Raw genomic sequence first — 21,658 nt, 5'->3', positions numbered from 1 at the left:
ATCTGCAAGTCTAGCAATATTGAGGAGTCAAGTAGGATCGCTAGACTGCAGACCATGTTGATTAGGGAAGATGCCCCCAATTATTGGAACAGATACCTTTTGATAGATTCTCTAAGTGCTTTCCTCAAACTCTCTGTATAAGATCAGGCTTGTCCAGATTGCGTTTCAGCTATCTTTTTTCATCCTGCCTTGTGGCTTGTCTAGGTAGTTGGAGAAGGATAGGGCGCTAGGTGTTGTCAGTATGCTGCTGACTTTGTAGCCCCTATTTTTTCCCACAATGGTTTCACCTAGAAGTCGAGGAATAAAAAGTGGGATGGTACTGAACGTTGTGGGATATCACTTCTGTGAACCTCTGATTGGGAGAAGCTAGTCGCTTATTTAATCTCTGGAAACAATCAGAAAGGAACGAGCAGGTCAATCTGAGGCAATTCTGTGCCTGGTAGCTGTCCATTTCCCTGAGAAGATGGGAAGGAGTGAGGGGAGTGTAGCAGCAACGGGATGTGGTTTGGAATTGTGGCAGGATTATGGAGGATGCTGTTGCACAATTGACTGCACCTTGGGCTTTCCTTGGTTTTAATATCTCTCATGCATTATGCTCAGAAGCAAGGTGCAGCCTGGAGTTTCCCAGTTTTAGTGGAATTCAATGGATACCATCATATTTGTGACATTTGTGTATTATTTTGTCATTTGATTAAATACAAATACTAGCAAATGGCCGGTATTCAGAAACACATCTAATCTGAATCAAAGAATTTTCACATTGCTAGCGTGGATAGGCCATGCTGTTGTGGCATATGCAGGAAGAAGCTAGATCTCTGTGTCACAGACGCTTGATCTATACTAAACCAGTTTAAACCGAAGTTTAGAAAGTCATGTGTTTCTCGTTTCTGTTCCTTTTCTCATTTTTGCCGGTTCTTGTACCCAAAGTGGCTGTTGTCATGGATGTCAAATGTCTTCTCTGTCAAACTTTTGTGCTCTGAAACCACAGTATTCAATGATCAGTTTAATGCTGTGATCTTAGAAAAACCTAAGAAATACTTTTACTTTGTAAATAAATCACATTGTTTAAGGCACTTCCCTTACTGCAGAAGTGGGCACCAGCATTAGGAAAGAGTATTAGTACACCATCAGAGTCTTAGCATACATGCTTGAATGGTTGTGTTCACATTGTCATCTTCTGGGTGTTACATGGAAAGTCACAGTGCTGTGAAGGAAAGGAAGCTGTAGCAAACAACTGTATGCTTATTGAGACATTTGATATTCCACCTTTCTCTCATTTCAAACATGATTTTCAAGTGAAATGTAGTACCATAGTGAGTGAAAATTAACTGTGTATACCAAGGTGAATCATATGGAAAAAAGAAAACTAGGTTCCTATCAATATTAGAAAATTACTTCTGTGCCATCTCCAAAAACCAAAAAAGCCCCATGGATAAATTCAAGCAGAAAATTTTCCAAGAGACTCTCCTGGGTTTCCTGCTTTAGTGTAATGTTGGGATCAAGTGTACTAATCAAACTTTTGCTATGATTTGGGTTCATAATTAACTCGTTAACAAGAAAAAAAATGAGTACATGTGAAAAGTGCCTGCTTTGACAGCATGCAAACTGAAGGCATCTGTAGGACAGATACAGATGGGGCAAGCAGCAACGTAAGCCTTTCACTTGCCACCCTGCCAGCATACCATGACTGTATGTGAAAAGATCAGTAAGTAAAGATGTAGTTGTCTCCAAGTTTCAGTCCTTGGCCTCTGTCCTAAGACTGTCCAAGTTATCAGTTGTGGCAATGGTTCTGTGATGGCCACACTTGCCCATTAGGAAGTGGACTGAGACCACCAATCTATTCGTATGAATAGGCAATTTAAGTTATTGTATGGAGATCTGTTTGAATTCCTACAGACCATAGCAGACTTGAGCCTGATACCAACTCTTCACCTCTGTTGCCACATTCTCCTTCTAAGAATTTCTCTTTATCTCCTTAGACCGTGTTTAAGTGAAGATTTTAGTCTTTTGTTAATTTTAGCTATGCCTAGGAACAGCTGTCCTGTACTTTGCAAAAATGTAACCTATCTTGTTTATCTTTTAAGGTTCTTCATTCCAGCTGATTAGGTCACCACCTGTAGTTAGTAAGTGCATTAGATATGGTATTTGTACACCAATTGAGTCTATAACATTTCTTTTAAAATATCCTAAATGCTTATCTCATAACTTTCACGTCAGGAAGAAAGGAATCTAAAAACAGTGCAGCTAGTGTGTCAACTGAAAAAAAGCTTAGCCCTTCATATATGAAAGCCAGGAAGGACACTATAGTGAAACAGCTAGGTAAGAACCAACCTGTCCATTAACCATGTCTCATGTTTTGGTACTTTAGTTGGCGTTTCCATATTCTGTGATTCCCCCCCCCCCCTTACTTCATTCATTTTAACTGTTTAATGTTTATCATACTTTTCTCATTTTTGAACACTTTAAAGATTTAACACTATTCACATTGATTGCAGCAGCAATCATTCTGATTTTTACATTAATTTAGACACTTGCATTGATTTTTAAAAGGTGAATTTTCACTTTCTTCCTCTACCTGGTTTTTAAAAAGGTAAGAAATACTGCTGAGAAAGACTCACAGTTTAGACAAGTGAGATGTTTAGTTCCCCACATCCCTTAGTCTTGGCCTGGAACATTCCTGCTATTCCAGCTTTTGTGCAGATTGCTAATCATGGTGTACCATTCAAACCACTTTGTCTGTGTACAGGACTCAAATCCCCTGTGTTCAGAAACTGATCCCAAGCTAGTTTGGTTCCGAGGTGTGTCAGGTAAAAAGCTAACATGTTACATCAGATCATGGGTACAATATTGAAAAGAACTTAGGCACCTGGTAGGATTTCCAAAAGTGCCAATGTGCCTTAGACCCATTTATTTCCTGTGTTAATGCCTGTTGCAAATTATTTTGTGGCTGTTGTAAGTTTGTCAGGGGGCTCAGAGCTTTGAATGTTTTTTAATGTTAAATCTAAAAGAAATAATGCCAGGAAGAAAAGATGCTTGCACTACAAATAGACCTGCAAATGCAGTCGTGTTAATAAAACTGAAATGGAAACTACAGGAACCTTTCCAGCTTAATGAATACTCATTAGTCATAGCCGATGATGCCATATTTTGCCCATCCTTATTATTAAGAATAATTTTTCAATATTGCCATTTTAAATTTTTTTAATTATCCTGTGTAGTTAAACGTTAAATCTACTGTCATTCAAGTTGGTGATGAGCTATTTTCACTGTTGTAGCATGTCTTGTAGTAAAACTAATTGTATAGCAATGCAAATATTAAGTTAATCCATAAATTATATGTTGCAGTTGTCAGTGATGTTTAAATAACTCCTTCCATTAAATCAGTTGTGATTTTTGGTCTATAATTGTCTTTAACAGAGCATGTGAACAGCCTTCCTTTTAAAAGAATGAATATTTTTGTTTCATAACATTGTTTCACTAAAGCATTTCGTCCTCATGTAAAGAAAATACTAATTTTTGTGCAAGTGTTAGGAGTAGATCACTTACAAGATTTAAAGCCTCTTTGCCTGTGTATCCATGTCAAAAGTAAAATGTTTATAAAGTAATATAAAAATGCATCCTTTATATTGGGAGAGGAGGAAAGCTTGTGAATTTTACATTAAAAACATTTGTGAAATGTCAGTGGATCCACAGCCATATCTGCATGATCGTCAAGAGTGTCATCTTGCCTACCCAGAAGGCAGCAAAAGCACTCCACCTTTGTGGTTTATAAATCTGAAGAATAAACATATGGTAGGATGCTCTTGACAACCGAGATGCATGGTGGGTAGCTTGTGAACACATTACATAATGCAGCAACAGATTTTGAAATGTTTGGGATTATGTCCCTGATGTGTATAGTATATATCTCATTGTAAACTATTTTATGTCAGGAAGAAAGGAAGCTAGTAAAACTGCCACTAGTGTCTTGGTTGAGAAAGCAGCTAGTATATTAAAAGAGAAAGCTGAGTCAGTCACTACAATGCAAGAGCCAGGTAAGAGAAAACAGTGCTTGGTATGTCATAGCTGAATAGGGTTTAATAACGTTCTATTAAACACTCCTGCAATAGCAGTGTCTTCCTTGTCCACCTTTCTAGCTAGTTGATGTAATATAGGAATTACTATACCAGATTAGCTCAGTGGTCCATATAGTCCAGTATTCTGTTTCTGACAGTTGTTACTAGCAGATGCTTCAAAGGAATCCTCTAGTGGACAATTATGAACTAACCTGTCAACGAGATATATTTATTCCTAAAACCATTAGTGGTTGGCTTACACTCTGATGTATGAGGGTTCATATCCCTTGTGCATGTCAATATTCTTTTCTAATGTACCTGGATGTTTTCACCATCCATACAAATGTCTATTCCTTTTTTGATTCCTACTAAGCTCTTGGCCTCATGGATAGCTTATGTCAGAGTTATATAGATTGATTGTGTGTGGTGGTCCAAATTTGTAACAGTTTTAAATTGGTTGCCTTTCCTTTTCTGTGAATGTCCCTGTCTTCTTTTCTGATGAGCAAAGCTAAATAAGAGCACCTGATTTACCTTCTCTCTACTATTCATTACATTGTGTACCTCTATCGTGTCCCCTCTTGTTTCTCCTCTAAACAGTCCTAGTCTTTTCAATCTCTCCTTACACTAGTCTTGCCATGTTTTTAATCTTTTTCATCGCCTATCTCTGGACCCATTCTACTTCTGCTGTAGTTTTTGGGGCAAGGGTGACAATTGAACACATTATTCCAGCGAAGGCAAACCATTGATTTATATAATGGTATTATAATACTTCTAGTATTATTTTCTGTCCTGTTTTTTATATGTCCTAACAGTTGGTTTGCTTTTTTGACCATGGATGCTCAGTGCGCAGAGGTTTCATTGAGCTGGCCACAGTGATGCCCTACCTCCTTTTTCAGAGTGGTTGCAGTTAATATAGCACCCAGCAATCTGCATGAGTAGTTCATATTATTCTTTCTGATATGAATTACCTTGCATTTGTTAAGTGTCCTCTCATTATACATACACCTGGGAAAGTAGTTTAAGGTAGTGGGCATATGAAATCTCTTCCATCATTTTAGCATGGACTGTACCAAAATAACTGTACTTCTACGTAGCATTAAAAAGTTGGACAATAACCATGGATTTAGGCATTTTGTTATGTGATTAATTTCAAATTGTATGGTGCGCATATTGCATATTTTGGAAGTAGTTACTTGATAACACTTCACAATTTTATTACTGAATACCATGTAATGGAAAGTTATTGGAACTGAATCAGTCAGTTATTTGCCATATAATCCAGAAAGCATACTTCAGTAACTGCTTAGGTTTTACTAGGTAAATACAGTTTCATTTAAAGACTTACCCTTCTAGTAAATGATACTATATATTTGTAAACTGCTCCTGAATAGAATAAACTTTCTTGTGTTTGTAACTTACATAGTTCAGTCTTTTGCTTCTTGGGATGAAAAACTTGCTGTGGTGATTTTTTTTTTTTTTGTACTTCACTAATTATGTGAAAAGCCATTGTAAATTTGTAACTTTCCTTATTTGCACTCAAGATAATTCATTAAACCAGAGTAATCTTTAAACAGGTAGTTAAGTGGATTAAATATTTAGCACAGCAATTTATTCTAAACTTTTATTATATGACTAATTTCTTCCTCTTGTAAATTCTTTTATGCTAGGAATAGTGGAAACGAATAGTCCTGCAGATAGTGTTTCAGATGAAAAAGCAGCTAGCATATTGCATGCAAAAGCTGACCCCAGACCTGCAATAAAACACCAAGGTAAGAAGAATAAAACCTTGTTCACTCCTCAGAATTCCTTATTTGGGTCCATGCTCTTAAGTACATCTAAGAAGTTAAGTTGTGTTCTTTTCTACCTAATTCAGATGCTCCCCTATAATTTAATCTCACCCTGTAACTATTCGTGAACTTCATAGTTCAGAAATCATACCTTTCCTAGTAAGGTCTTTACTCCCTACTGAAGCAGAATGCCTTTCAAATCAAAACTTGAAGATAGGTGGTGGTACTCTAATGAGTGGTAGAGATGAGCCACTCCACATCTATTCTCTAGTTGTATTCATGAATAATGCGATAATAGATTTGAAACCCTAGTTAGACATCCTAAAGCTTTATTTTCTGGTCTATTTTTATTCTCTGTGTCCTTCCTATGATGACCAAGCAACTATTGTTTTTCTCCCCACAAACTGAACTTTGTTGCTGGCATGCTGTGGGGGGGATACAAACAATGCTGAATGGGAGAGGGAAGTGTGGTAACAGACTACATTGTTGTTGCACTTGCACTTCAATGCAGGCAGAACTGTCAAAAGAAGCAATCAGCATGCTCCCTTACGTCCGAGGAGAGACAGGCCAGCTGCACCCCGTCTTGATGACTGTTTCCATCCCAGAATTGCGTGATTGCAGGATGTTCCCATTTGTTCAAGTGGATGGGTTTCCCCCGCATATCTACAGACTGTCGCAGCCTGCTAACCCTGTACAAGATTTTAGAGCAAATTCCATCTCCTCATCCTTATTTCACTATTTTAAAACCTCAGTTCCTGAAGATTACAATATAAGAATACCTAATTGAAAGGGTAAGTAGATACTGTAACCAAATTAAAATTTAGAAACAAATCAAGAATGCAGGCTAAAAGCCTGTAGATATTCAGGGGGAAACCATACCTCATCGTCCCTAGAGATGTCAACAAGCTTTACTGGCCATGTATGATTTCCTTAATTGATCAGCCATGGCTAAATTCGAGGAGCAGGTGCCTGAGGCCTCATGTGAGGAGTTCTAGGCATTTGTTTCAGAGGACTGTTTAGTTGCCACAACACCTCTGAAATCCGCCATTGATGTTGCAGTTACTGGGGTCAGGGCCATAGCCTTAGCAGTAACCATGAGGAGGGCTTCTTGGCTGCAAAACTCTGAGATCGCTCTAGATGTCCAGCAAGCCATAAAGGACTAGCCCTTTGACAGCTGAGTCTTGTTTTCAGAGAGGTAGGATGACACTTTGCGCTTCTTCAAGGATTCCAGGGCTACTTTGTGGTCCTTGGGAGTATCCATGCCGTCGGCACAAAGATGCCCTGAGGGGTGGTGCAGCAGTAGCAATATTTCCCGCAGCATTCCATTCCCAAGAGAAGGAGGCGGGTGGTGGTAGTCGGGGACTCTCTCCTCAGGGGGACTGAGTCATCTATCTGCCGCCCTGACCGGGAAAACAGAGAAGTCTGCTGCTTGCCAGGGGCTAAGATTTGTGATGTGACGGGAAGACTGCCGAGACTCATCAAACCCTCGGATCGCTACCCCTTCCTGCTTCTCCACGTGGGCACCAATGATACTGCCAAGAATGACCTTGAGCGGATCACTGTGGACTACGTGGCTCTGGGAAGAAGGATAAAGGAGTTGGAGGTGCAAGTGGTGTTCTCGTCCATCCTCCCCGTGGAAGGAAAAGGCCGGGGTAGGGACCGTCGAATCGTGGAAGTCAACGAATGGCTACGCAGATGGTGTCGGAGAGAAGGCTTTGGATTCTTTGACCATGGGATGGTGTTCCATGAAGGAGGAGTGCTGGGCAGAGACAGGCTCCACCTAACGAAGAGAGGGAAGAGCATCTTTGCGATCAGGCTGGCTAACCTAGTGAGGAGGGCTTTAAACTAGGTTCACCGGGGGAAGGAGACCAAAGCCCTGAGGTAAGTGAGCAAGCAGGAGGAAGCACAGGCAGGAACGTCTGTGAGGGGAAGGCTCCTACCTCATACTGAGAATGAGGGGCGATCAGCAGGTTATCTCAAGTGCCTATATACAAATGCACAAAGCCTTGGAAACAAGCAGGGAGAACTGGAAGTCCTGGTGAAGGCAAGGGATTATGATGTGATTGGAATAACAGAGACTTGGTGGGATAACTCACATGACTGGAGTACTGTCATGGATGGTTATAAACTGTTCAGGAAGGACAGGCAAGGCAGAAAAGGTGGGGGAGTTGCACTGTATGTAAGGGAGCAGTATGACTGCTCAGAGCTCAAGTATGAAACTGCAGAAAAACCTGAGTGTCTCTGGATTAAGTTTAGAAGTGTGAGCAACAAGAGTGATGTAGTGGTGGGAGTCTGCTATAGACCACCGGGCCAGGGGGATGAGGTGGATGAGGCTTTCTTCCGGCAACTCGCAGAAGCTACTATATCGCACGCCCTGGTTCTCATTGGCGACTTTAATCATCCTGATATCTGCTGGGAGAGCACTACAGCGGTGCACAGACAATCCAGGACGTTTTTGGAAAATGTAGGGGACAATTTCCTGGTGCAAGTGCTGGAGGAGCCAACTAGGGGGAGAGCTTTTCTTGACCTGCTGCTCACAAACCGGGAAGAATTAGTAGGGGAAACAAAAGTGGATGGGAATCTGGGAGGCAGTGACCATGAGTTGGTCGAGTTCAGGATCCTGACACAGGGAAGAAAGGTAAGCAGCAGAATACGGACTCTGGACTTCAGGAAAGCAGACTTTGACTCCCTCAGGGAACTGATGGGTAGGATCCCCTGGGGGAATAACATGAGGGGGAAAGGAGTCCAGGAGAGCTGTCTGTATTTCAAAGAATCCCTATTGAGGTTACAGGGGCAAATCATTCCGATGTGTCAAAAGAATAGTAAATATGGCAGGCGACCAGCTTGGCTTAACGGTGAAATCCTTGCGGATCTTAAACATAAAAAAGAAGCTTACAAGAAGTGGAAGATTGGACAAATGACCAGGGAAGAGTATAAAAATGCTGCTCGGGCATGTAGGAATGAAATCAGGAGGGCCAAATCGCACCTGGAGCTGCAGCTAGCGAGAGATATTAAGAGTAACAAGAAGGGTTTCTTCAGGTATGTTGGCAACAAGAAGAAAGCCAAGGAAAGTGTGGGCCCCTTACTGAATGAGGGAGGCAACCCAGTGACAGAGGATGTGGAAAAAGCTAATGTACTCAATGCTTTTTTTGCCTCTGTCTTCACGAACAAGGTCAGCTCCCAGACTGCTGCACTGGGCAACACAGCATGGGGAGTAGGTGGCCAGCCCTCTGTGGAGAAAGAAGTGGTTAGGGACTATTTAGAAAAGCTGGACATGCACAAGTCCATGGGGCCGGATGTGTTGCATCTGAGAGTGCTAAAGGAATTGGCGGCTGTGATTGCAGAGCCACTGGCCATTATCTTTGAAATCTCATGGCGATCGGGGGAAGTCCCGGACGACTGGAAAAAGGCTAATGTAGTGCCCATCTTTAAAAAAGGGAAGAAGGAGGATCCTGGGAACTACAGGCCAGTCAGCCTCACCTCAGTTCCTGGAAAAATCATAGAGCAGGTCCTCAAAGAATCAATCCTGAAGCACTTACATGAGAGGAAAGTGATCAGGAACAGTCAGCATGGATTCCCCAAGGGAAGGTCATGCCTGACTAATCTAATCGCCTTCTATAATGAGATTACTGGTTCTGTGGATGAAGGGAAAGCAGTGGATGTATTGTTTCTTGACTTTAGCAAAGTTTTTGACACGGACTCCCACAGTATTCTTGTCAGCAAGTTAAAGAAGTATGGGCTGGATGAATGCACTATAAGGTGGGTAGAAAGTTGGCTAGATTGTCGGGCTCAACGGGTAGTGATCAATGGCTCCATATCTAGATGGCAGCCGGTATGAAGTGGAGTGCCTCAAGGGTCGGTCCTGGTGCCGATTTTGTTCAATATCTTCATAAATGATCTGGAGGATGGTGTGGATTGCACTCTTAACAAATTTGCGGATGATACTAAACTAGGAGGAGTGGTAGATAAGGTGGCAGGTAGGGATAGGATACAGAGGGACCTAGACAAATTGGAGGATTGGGCCAAAAGAAATCTGATGAGGTTCAATAAGGATAAGTGCAGGGTCCTGCACTTAGGATGGAAGAATCCAATGCACCGCTACAGACTAGGGACCGAATGGCTAGGCAGCAGTTCTGCGGAAAAGGACCTAGGGGTGACAGTGGACGAGAAGCTGGATATGAGTCAGCAGTGTGCCCTTGTTGCCAAGAAGGCCAATGGCATTTTGGGATGTATAAGTAGGGGCATGGCGAGCAGATCGAGGGACGTGATCGTTCCCCTCTATTTGACATTGGTGAGGCCTCATCTGGAGTACTGTGTCCAGTTTTGGGCCCCACACTACAAGAAGGATGTGGAAAAATTGGAGAGAGTCCGGCGAAGGGCAACAAAAATGATTAGGGGTCTGGAACACATGACTTATGAGGAGAGGCTGAGGGAACTGGGATTGTTTAGTCTACGGAAGAGAAGAATGAGGAGGGATTTGATAGCTGCTTTCAACTACCTGAGAGGTGGTTCCAAAGAGGATGGTTCTAGACTATTCTCAGTGGTAGAAGAGGACAGGACAAGGAGTAATGGTCTCAAGTTGCAGTGGGGGAGGTTTAGGTTGGATATTAAGAAAAACTTTTTCACTAGGTGGGTGGTGAAACACTGGAATGCGTTACCTAGGGAGGTGGTAGAATCTCCTTCCTTAGAGGTTTTTAAGGTCAGGCTTGACAAAGCCCTGGCTGGGATGATTTAATTGGGGATTGGTCCTGCTTTGAGCAGGGGGTTGGACTAGATGATCTCCTGAGGTCCCTTCCAACCCTGATATTCTATGATTCTATGATTTGCGCAGTCTTTCCCCCGAAACAATGGGACTGGCCTAGGAAGAGTGGGATAGACCCCACAAGAGAGAGGAGTCTATGGGTGGGATAAAACCTAGTTTTGACCTTCATGGCCTCAACGAATTCATCAAGTACATGAGACTCCACATGGTCACACTGTTGACTGTCCTCCCTGCGCTAGTCTCAGAATGACTAGTTCGTTGGTCTGGACTTTCAGAAAGGGTACTTTCATGTGGGCATTCTGTTGAGCCACAGGAAGTTCCTGTGTTTCATAGTAGGAAAATGCTACTTTCAATATACGGTTCTCCTGTTCAGCCTTTCTTTTGCCCCCCTAAGTCTTCACCAAATGTCTGGTGGTGGTCATGGAATATATCAGGAGGAAGGGAATCCACATGTTCTTGTATCTCAACAACTGGTGGTTGAAGGGTGGCTCCAGAGATGATGATCTCACCCACGTCAATATCATGTTGCATTTTCTTGACCATCTGGGACTCATTTTAAAAACCGCAGAGTCAATCTTGGCTTCTACTCAAAAAGTCGAGTTTAATATGACCATGTTAGACTCCACGAGGTTGAGAGCATTCCTGCCGACCGACCTCTTCCAGGCAATTCAGCATCTGCTTCAGTCTGCAATCCCAGCCATCCACAACAGTTTGTGTGTGCCTGAGCTTGTTGCGCCACGTGTCTGCCTGCACACAGGTGGCCCAGTTCGCCAGGTTGCACCTTCTGCCCCTTTCAGATATGGCTCAGGAGAGTTTACTGCCCTGTCTTGCATCCTCTGGACAGGTTGGTTCACCTCCCGCCGCCAGTCCTAGATTCCCTTCATTGGTGGGAGTCCCCACACAATCTGTGCCAGGGGTCCCCCTTGCTCGGCCCTCTGACCAAGTCAGTGGTTACTGACACGTCCCTTCTGGGTTGGGGTGTGCATCAGGACTCATTGAGGGTGTAGGGCCTGCGGTCAGAATAGGAAGCCTTCATCCATATCAATGTGCTGGAACTTCGGGCTTACCACAAAGCATGTTGTGATGACTGCTTCTAAATATTCTCATCTCTGAGTTTTTCTTTACACCTTTCATTTGTTAGTGTAATTGTGGATTATGCTACATTTATGTCAAAGTGAGGCAGCTCCCTATGGTCTGGTCAGGTGAAAGCTACAGGAGTTTCTTGTCTTTCATTAAATTTGTTTCAGCCCATGATTAAGACACTAATCTGTGTTCTGCATAATAACTACAGCATCATAGAACAGACTGTGATTCTATACGTGGAGTACTCCACTAAATTATTTGCTCTCCGTGGTAATGATTCAATCCCTTTGTGGGTTGTACTTTTCTGTAGTTCTGTTTTAGTGCTAGAAGTCTAACTTGATCATTATTTTCTCTAGCAAGATATAGAATTTCTTATCTGAAGATTGATAAATGTGTGTTGTTTTTTTTTCAGGGGAATCTGCCAGTGATGCAGGTATAGTAAGGATTACACTGAAATATAAATAGCACTCACAAAATACCTATCCACAGTTAAAATTAAATTCATCATTGTAGTATTAAATAATTTTTATGGTTTTAATGGTGTATTTTTTACACTTACAGCAGTATACATTAAAGAACGTTTAATTTATAAACAAAAAATGAAATATAAAATGATGTGTTTTCACACTTTTTAAAATTTTTTATTCAAGTAGTTCTAAGTCAAAAATAATAAGTTACTCTAGGAGTTGGTCTGTATTTAGGGCTAAGTGGTGTTTCTGTATGTTTATTTTTTTAAATTACAACTGCTTTATATATTTTGAGAATAAGCAGACACTGCATGGAACTTGCCTTGCAAATACTGTAGGTAGTTACTTCACCATCTACTTCAGTGGCATTTCCATCTTCCACTTTCCTAATGTAAGTAAGTACAAGTTTAGAAAGACATTGGTCTCTCTCCTTCCCCCAGTGCCCCCCCCCCCCGCCCCCATTTATGTGTTTACGGCTTCAATTTATGTTAAAGCTGATCTGCAACATTTACTTCCCAAATAGCATGGGATGGATAATTCTGCTAGTAACTGCCTTTTAGAAAAATGAAATATACCAACTCTTTAAAGTCATTGGTATTTTGCTGTGATGTTCCACAGTCTGTTATGCTGTGATGTTGCAGCTACCATTTCCCCCTGTTGCACTTAGGAGCCCAGAAGAGTTCACTAAAGTGAAGTTTTATATGTAGTATGGTTTTCATCTCTAGGTTAAATAATATTTTAAAGACTCTGTAACTGCTCCATATAATAGCCATGCCATTTTCCTGGCTACTTTTAGGCCAACTCTGTACTCCAGCAGAGTTTATTGGTAGCTGTTATATCAAAGAGGGATGCATTTTGAGATATCTGGTTTCCCTCTTTTGCTAACTTGAGTACAGCTGATTTTTGTTTTAAAGGCTAAATTCAGTTAGCAGCCTGCACTCCTCGCTTAATTTTAAAGTCTTGCAGGGAACCTTTTAATGGGAGTTGGGTGTGCATGGAGGCCAGGAAAAACCATGCACACGCTTCCCCCCAAAGTTAGAAGAAAATCATGATGCCAAGTGATGGCTTTACAGTGTGAATAGTAAAACTGTGCCATTAATAAACCAAATAGAACACATTAAAAAGAAAAGGAGTACTTGTGGCACATTGGCACCCTGACAGTAGGATTGTCTGGCTCTGTAGACTCCTTCCTCAGGCCCTACGCTACCAGCACTCCCAGCTATCTTCGAGACACCACTGACTTCCTGAGGAAACTACAATCCATCAGTGATCTTCCTGAAAACACCATCCTGGCCACTATGGATGTAGAAGCCCTCTACACCAACATTCCACACAAAGATGGACTACACGCCGTCGGGAACAGTATCTCCGATAATGTCACGGCTAACCTGGTGGCTGAACTTTGTGACTTTGTCCTCACCCATAACTATTTCACATTTGGGGACAATGTATACCTTCAGATCAGCGGCACTGCTATGGGTACCCGCATGGCCCCACAGTATGCCAACATTTTTATGGCTGACTCAGAACAACGCTTCCTCAGTTCTCGTCCCCTAATGCCCCTACTCTACTTGCGCTACACTGACGACATCTTCATCATCTGGACCCATGGAAAAGAAGCCCTTGAGGAATTCCACCATGATTTCAACAGTTTCCATCCCACCATCAACCTCAGCCTGGACCAGTCCACACAAGAGATCCGCTTCCTGGACACTACAGTGCTAATAAGCGATGGTCACATAAACACCCTATACCAGAAATGTACTGACCGCTATACTTACCTACATGCCTCCAGCTTTCATCCAGACCACACCACACCATCCATTGTCTACAGCCAAGCTCTACGATACAACCGCATTTGCTCCAACCCCTCAGAGACAAACACCTACAAGATCTCTATCAAGCATTCTTACAACTACAATACCCACCTGCGGAAGTGAAGAAACAGATGGACAGAGCCAGAAGAGTACCCAGAAGTCACCTACTACAGGACAGGCCCAACAAAGAAAATAACAGAACGCCACTAGCCATCGCCTTCAGCCCCCAACTAAAACATCTCCAACACATCATCAAGGATCTACAACCTATCCTGAAGGATGACCCATCACTGTCACAGAACTTGGGAGACAGGCCAGTCCTTGCTTACAGACAGCCCCCCAACCTGAAGCAAATACTCACCAGCAACCACACACACCACACAACAGAACCACTAGCCCAGGAACCTATCCTTGCAACAAAGCCCGTTGCCAACTGTGTTCACATATCTATTCAGGGGACACCATCATAGGGCCTAATCACATCAGCCACACTATCAGAGGCTTGTTCACCTGCACATCTACCAATGTGATATGTGCCAGCAATGCCCCTCTGCTATGTACATTGGTCAAACTGGACAGTCTCTACGTAAAAGAATAAATGGACACAGATCAGATGTCAAGAATTAGAACATTCAAAAACCAGACAGAGAACACTTCAATCTCTTTGGTCACTCGATTACAGACCTAAAAAGTCGCAATATTACAACAAAAAAACTTCAAAAACAGACTCCAACGAGAGACTGCTGAATTGGAATTAATTTGCAAACTGGATACAATTAACTTAGGCTTGAATAGAGACTGGGAGTGGATGGGTCATTACACAAAGTAAAACGATTTCCCCATGTTTATTTCCCCCACCTCCACCCCCCACTGTTCCTCACACATTCTTGTCAACTGCTGGAAATGGCCCACCTTGATTATCACTACAAAAGGTTCCCCCCCCACCCCCCGCTCTCCTGCTGGTAAGCACTTAAGTATGGAAACCCATTGTTTCTTGTTCTCTGTGTATATAAATCTCCCCCCTGTATTTTCTACTGAATGCATCCGATGAAGTGAGCTGTAGCTCACGAAAGCTTATGCTCAAATAAATTTGTTAGTCTCTAAGGTACCACAAGTACTCCTTTTCTTTTTGCGAATACGGACTAACACGGCTGCTACTCTGAAACCTGTCATTAAAAAGAAAAAGGCCTGACCTTCACACTAATCATAACAAAGCACTCTGAGTTAAGGCTGCCTAAATCTTCTCTAAAGCTCCATCACCGTAGTCTCTAAGTAACTTAGTATTGTGCATATGTGCAGTCTCTCAGTCAGTGGATCTTAATGCATACTGTCATGTGCTTTACTAAGAAATTACTTCCTACTTTTATAAGCAATCTGTGGTATTCTTCATTCGAGTGGGATAGAGAAATATTATGCCTATTTTATATATGAGGAAACTGAGAAACAGGAAGGCTTACATGATTTGCGAGGGCCACACAAAGTCCGTCAGAGTCAGCAATGAGAATCAGAAAACCTGTTCTTAGCCTAGATATTAAGTCACTGAACTATTTGTCCTCTCTTGCTTAAGGGTGATATGGCTTGTTAACTCCTAATTTCCTTATTCATTAGTTTGTACTATCAACTTTAATGTTAAAGTAGCATTTTTGTACATTAAATGTGTTCATGCCTATTCTTTTACTCTAACGAAGTAAATCAGTAGACTATGTATTCAAAATGCCTGGGTGCTGCATTAAGTTAAAATTAACTTTAAAAAATCCTTACTATCTATTTGCCAGTGAAAAAAGAAAGGGGATGTCTTACTGGTAATAAATGAATTGTTCAGGGCTCAGGGTAAAAATAAAAAAGTTAAGAAAAGTGAACAAATGATATCCCAGTCAGCAAAGTACTTAAACATGCGAGTAGCCCCATTGAGGGCAGTGGTGGCACACATGCTCAAAGTTAGGCATATGCATAAATACCTTGATGACTCAAAGCCTGGTTTACTGGGACGGAGCCATTCTTCGGAGGTATCAGAACTAAAGTTTATGGGGGCAGAAGACAAACCTCTTATAGAGGGTTAGTCTTCTCTTAGAGCACTATCTGAACACATCAATACTAAATAGGAAAAGTCATAGAATATCTGTTTATACAAATTTTAAGATTGGTTGTAAGGGTATCGAATGCTTTCTGCCTCTAATATTGTTTTTTTCTAATTTTTATGTTTACTTATAAAAAGTATCCACAGAAATACTGTTGCAAAGCCTGAGGAACTGTTTATATCCTGCTAACCTGCACAGTTATTGTCAGAGAGAACAGAAAAAGAACTAGATAAATTCATGGAGGAAAGGTCCATCAATGGCTATTAGCCAGGATGGGCAGGGATCGAGTCCCTAGCCTCTGTTTGACAGTAGCTGGGAGTGGATCACTTGATGATTACCTGTTCTGCTCATTCCCTCTGGGGGACCTGGCATTGGTCACTGTCAGAAGACAGGATACTGGTCTAGATGGACCTTTGGTCTGATCCAGTAGGGCCATTCTTATGTCTATTTAAACTCAGCTTGAAAAAGACAGATTCAGAAGACAATCTCCATAGGTTTAGCATGAGGAAATGTTGAGATTCCCTTTGACCAGGCTAGTTTTGTATTCCATTCAAGGGTCGGGGTGGGAGATTAGTTGTATTTTATTAGAGTAATCTTTATAATACGTGGCATCAACTGTACTGAGATCATAATCATGTAACTATAACTAAACAAGAATTGGAATCACTAACTAATTGGAAATGCTAACAGCATTTTGAGATGTATAAGTAGGGGCATTGCCAGCAGATCGAGGGACGTGATCTTTCCCCTCTATTTGACATTGGTGAGGCCTCATCTGGAGTACTGTGTCCAGTTTTGGGCCCCACACTACAAGAAGGATGTGGAAAAACTGGAAAGCATCCAGTGGAGGGCAACAAAAATGATTAGGGGACTGGAACACATGACTTATGAGGACAGGCTGAGGGAACTGGGATTGTTTAGTCTGCGGAAGAGAAGAATGAGGGGGGATTTGATAGCTGCTTTCAACTACCTGAAAGGGGGTTCCAAAGAGAAGGGCTCTAGACTGTTCTCAGTGGTAGCAGAGGACAGAACAAGGAGTAATGGTCTCAAGGTGCAGTGGGGGTGGTTTAGGTTGGAAATTAGGAAAAACTTTTTCACTAGGAGGGTGGAGAAACACTGGAATGTGTTACCTAGGGAGGTGGTGGAATCTTCTTCCTTAGAGGTTTATAAGGTCAGGCTTGACAAAGGCCTGGCTGGGATGATTTAGTTGGGGATTGGTCCTGCTTTGAGCAGGGGGTTGGACTAAGTGACCTCCTGAGGTCCCTTCCAACCCTGATATTCTATGATTCTATGAACACTGTTAGAGGGGAAAGAGCAAATGTAAATATTTAATGGAATGAAATAGAAGCTTGTAATTGCAATAGATTTTAAATGTCCTAATGTATGGAACATGATCTTTTTTTATGAACTTCATCTCCTCTCTCATATGTACCTTGTATAATGAACAAATCTGAAGTTAAGAGGAAAAATTTGCTATGTTACTTTCGAAGAACTGGAGGAGAGAGTGAAATCCTTGTTCTTCATGTGGTTGCAACTGTGTGAGCATGCCCAGCACATCAAAGCTGGAGAATTTTGCCTAGCAGTACCTGTAGGGACAGAGCTTGCACCCTTTTCCCTCATAGCCCCTCCCGTGGCTATATAAGGGCAGCACTGCCCTCACCCGCCTCAGTTCCTTCTCGGATGCTTGCTGTAGGCAGTGAGTCTTCGGTGAGATTTTTTTTTTTAAACCCCGCACTTACCTTCACAGTTTTTTCTGTTTCTTTGGAAAATAGTTATAGTTGGTTAGTAGTACCTGTTAGTCATAATAGTTAGTAGTAGTAATAGTAATTAATTAGGTAGTTTCTCCTGGTGGAATGCCCTTACCAGGGTTTAAAGTTTGTCCTTTGTGTAGGGTAGCTACCCCAATAACGTCCCCCACACTTGACGTTTATGATGTCTGGGGGAAGGGCATATTAGAGAAAGGTGCTCCATCTGTAAGCTTTTTAAAAAAAAAGGACACAGGTGGCTTGAGACTTAAGATTAAAGCGGCATCTTCTCAAGCAGGCCCTGAGCTCTGCCTCTGCACTGGGGACCACTCTGGAGCATCAGGCCCGTCAGAGGTACTGAGGGGCCTGAACTAGTACAGGCTGGATCTTCTCAGCTGAGCACAGTTTCCTCGTCAGAAGGAAGAGGGATCTCTTTTCATCAGGTCCCCCATGCAGATGTGTATTGCCAACCAGCATGTGCTATTGTATAAAAATGACCTTGTGAACTGGGACCCCATGTCCAAATTTGTGGATAAGTTACCAGAATCCTTCAGGGAGGAGTTCAAGGCTTTTGTTGCAGAAGGCCGTTTAGTGACGAAGACATCATTACAGTCAGCTCTGGATATATAGTGGATGCTTCATCCAGGCTAGTGGCTTCAGTCTTTACAATGAGAAGGATCTTATATGGTTGCAAAACCCTGTCATAGCTTGTGAAATCTAGCAGAGCATAGAGGACTTGCTGTTTTTAGTCACCTCATCATTACTGAGAGAAATGACGAGACATTGCATTCCTTTAAAGACCTCCAAACCCCCCGTGCTCCTTGAGGATTTATGTGCAGGCCCCAAGGAGACATGGCTTTGGTAGCCATCGACAACAGCAGCAATATCCCCCTCAGCGATATTTCCATCAGTCCTCTACTCTATGAGGTAGCAGGATTTCTCCAGAAAGGGGCACAAATTGCAGAGAAGACTTTCTGGGTCTAATTCTAGCCACATGGCCCATCTTCTTGTCTCGTGGACTTGACAGCCTATTTGACTTGAGTCTCAAGAGCAGGACTCCAGCTTGGAACATCACTTTCCTGTCCTTTCTGTTCCGGGACAGGTTGTCCCGCTTCTGTAGTACTTGGGTGGCTATAATTACAGACAGGTAGGTCCTTAGCACTATGTGATCGGATTATGCTATTCAGTTCATATCCAGTCTCTTTCCTATCATTGTTTACTCAGCAGGTGCAAACCCTGTGTGCTATGGGGGTCATAGAGGAGCTTCCTCCTTATGTTCATGGAAAAGGATTCTACTCCCAGTACTTCCTGATCCCTAAGTCCAAGGAAGGAGAGAGACCTATCCTTGATCTCTGTGATTACCCTGACTACTGTTCTTTCTGCACTGAATCATAATGTCTGGTTTGCTGATGTCTTTCTCCAATATGCTTATTTTCAAATGAGGAATCTTCCCAGGCCACACAAAGATTCTGAGATTTCTTGTTACTGGCCAACACTGCCGGTACACAGTTCTCCCCTTTGGTCTATCTTCAGTCCTGTGGGTCTTTACCAGATTGGGTGACTGTGATGGTGGCGGCAGCCTTTCTCAGAAGGAGAGGGGTTCATGTCTCTCTGTACTTGGACAATTGGCTGGTGAAAGGCACATCCAAGAAGCAGGTCATCATTCATGTCCAGTTCACTTGGACCTTTTTGGTTAGCTGGGTCTGATCCTGAACAAAGGAAAATAAATTCTAATCCCAACTCAACTCAAAAAATTGAATTAATTGGGGCCCTATTAGACTTTACAAAGTCTAGGGTCTTTCTCTGGTAAGAACAATTCCAGACAATTTGGCACCTTTGTCTGGCTCTCCAATTCCATCCTTCAACCATGGTCTGTGTATGCCTGAGATTACTGGGCCATATGGCCTCGTGTATTTCGAAGGCACAGCAGGAGAGGCTCTTTGCCCTCATCAGTTGTGGCTGAGGTTGGTCCGTCACCCAAGTTGCTAGTCATTGGACACCCTTTTCTGAGTATCCTTAGAGCTACTGGACTCACTACAATCATGGATAGAGCACAGCAGTGTGTTTCAAAGGGGTCCCTTTTGCCTTTCTTCCACGAACCAGAACTTTAATCACGAATGCTTCCACAATAGCCCAACAGACTGCTAATGAAAATAACTGCTCAGAGGTGCATCTGCACCTGAAGTGGAGCACCCCATTGGGGGACACAACTTGAAGAATTACAGTTACAGGGTGAGTAACCTTTCCTTCTTTTCATCCCCTCTGCATCAGAGTTTCCAGCCTCAGTTTTGGTGTAAAGGAACAGAGGGAGGGTTGGGGTGGTGCTGCCCTTATATAGCCATGGTAGAACCTACGAGGGAAAGGGCACTAGCTCCGCCCTTGCATGTATTACTAGGCAAAGTTCTTCGCCTTGGTGTCTGGGCGTGTGCACACCTGAGTGGAATACATGTCTGCACCCACATCTCAAAGAACAACAATTATGCTACAGGTAAGTAGCCATCTTTTTCCAAATGGAAAAGGTCACAGTACTGTGAACGAATGTGAAGAGTTAGCGTATAGACAGTGTTGGAACTGATGAAGGTGCTTCTTCACGCCCCAGACTCGAACCATACTGGAGTATAGTATTATTTCTCAATATCCATTTGAACTGTAAGTTCAATATTTAAATAGTTTTAAATATTTCAGGCTTAAAAGGTTTTGGTTACAAATAAATTTTAAAAAATAAACTCAGTGTTTCTTTTGTAGTGGATTTAGTTAACTGGCACACTGATGAGCTTTGATAAAATGTAAAATAATGCAGTACAAAATCTTAGATTTACATTTCAAACTTGTAATTATGACTAAGCTGTGGTGGTGTTTCCTTTTAATAGAAGGAGAAGCTGGAAACCGTGCCTCTGAGAAGCCAATGGTGTCCGAGAATGGCGAAGTATCTAATGATCTTCCACCTCACGTCAACCAAAGGTCCGTTCCTATCTCTCTGTTCCTTTCTAACCTAACTGTAACAGGTCTGAAGAAGGCAATTGACTTGAGAGCAGATAAGGACACTTCTGGCAAGAAATTGCTGCTAATGATAGTCTGCATTAAGAAGATGTATCAGATGATTCAACCCAGTACTCCTAGCTATGGTTGACTTCATTGTCTTAATGAACAGTTATTTCCAGTTTGTAATTTTTGTTGAATTCAATGTTACTGTGTTAGTTTATAGCATGCTTTGATGTAAATGGTACTATTTTCAATTACAGTGCACAGATTGAGAATGAAATAATGAGATGTACATTACATTAATGCATTTCCCAAGTTCGATACTACTGAGGTACAGAACTCTCCTTTTCAATTGCCTTATTTTTTTCAGTCTTTCCAAATCCAAATTTACATTTCCTCTATATGTCCAGGCAAGACAGCAAAGGTGGTTCTTTGAGTGATTGCACATGTGTGTTCCGCTCTTGGTGGGTGCACCCTCTAGGCATAGTTGTCGGAAATTTTTTCCTCAGTGCTACCCATTGGGGCAGCTTGAGTGCCCTCTGCTACCACATGCCACTGAATGCAGATAGGGCCAAGCTGCCCTTGAAACCTCTCTCGCCTCAGTTTCTTCTTACTTCTCATGATGATGGTTCGAATCTGTTGGTCTTGCATTAGCAAGAGCTCTCAGCATGTTTTTTCTTGTATATAGTTACATGTTTGTACAGTTATTAGGGATAGTTGGTGTTTGTTGAGTTAGTTTAGCGTCTGTTAGTTCTTTCTCGGTTCCCCAAGGTTGGGGATCTGTTAAGTACTTAGGAATGCTTCAGTCACTGGGCTTCAAGCCTTGCCTGGCATGACTGAAGCCTTTGCCTGTGGGTGACCCTCACTTTGGTTGTTTGAAAT

General features: G+C 42.3%; 1 protein-coding gene across 4 annotated transcripts in view; it reads left to right on the top strand.

Moving 5' to 3' along the window:
* TRAF3IP1 (TRAF3 interacting protein 1) overlaps positions 1-21,658 on the top strand; it is a 93,317-nt gene that overhangs the window by 21,986 nt on the left and 49,673 nt on the right. For 2 of the 4 annotated variants that reach the window (XM_084643333.1, XM_084643331.1), the window contains exons 8-10: positions 5,723-5,824; positions 12,100-12,120; positions 20,665-20,755. In XM_084643333.1, the coding sequence (XP_084499459.1) occupies positions 5,723-5,824; positions 12,100-12,120; positions 20,665-20,755 (214 nt within the window). The remainder of the gene's footprint in view (positions 1-5,722; positions 5,825-12,099; positions 12,121-20,664; positions 20,756-21,658) is intronic. The other 2 variants (XM_084643334.1, XM_084643332.1) reach the window with 1 other exon arrangement.

This window comes from Lepidochelys olivacea, assembly GCF_965140295.1.
Source record: "Lepidochelys olivacea isolate rLepOli2 genome assembly, chromosome: 11".
In the NCBI taxonomy this organism is placed as follows: Eukaryota; Metazoa; Chordata; order Testudines; family Cheloniidae; genus Lepidochelys; species Lepidochelys olivacea.
Note: the sequence above shows the minus strand (reverse complement) of the source record. Positions and strands in the feature narration are given on the sequence as shown.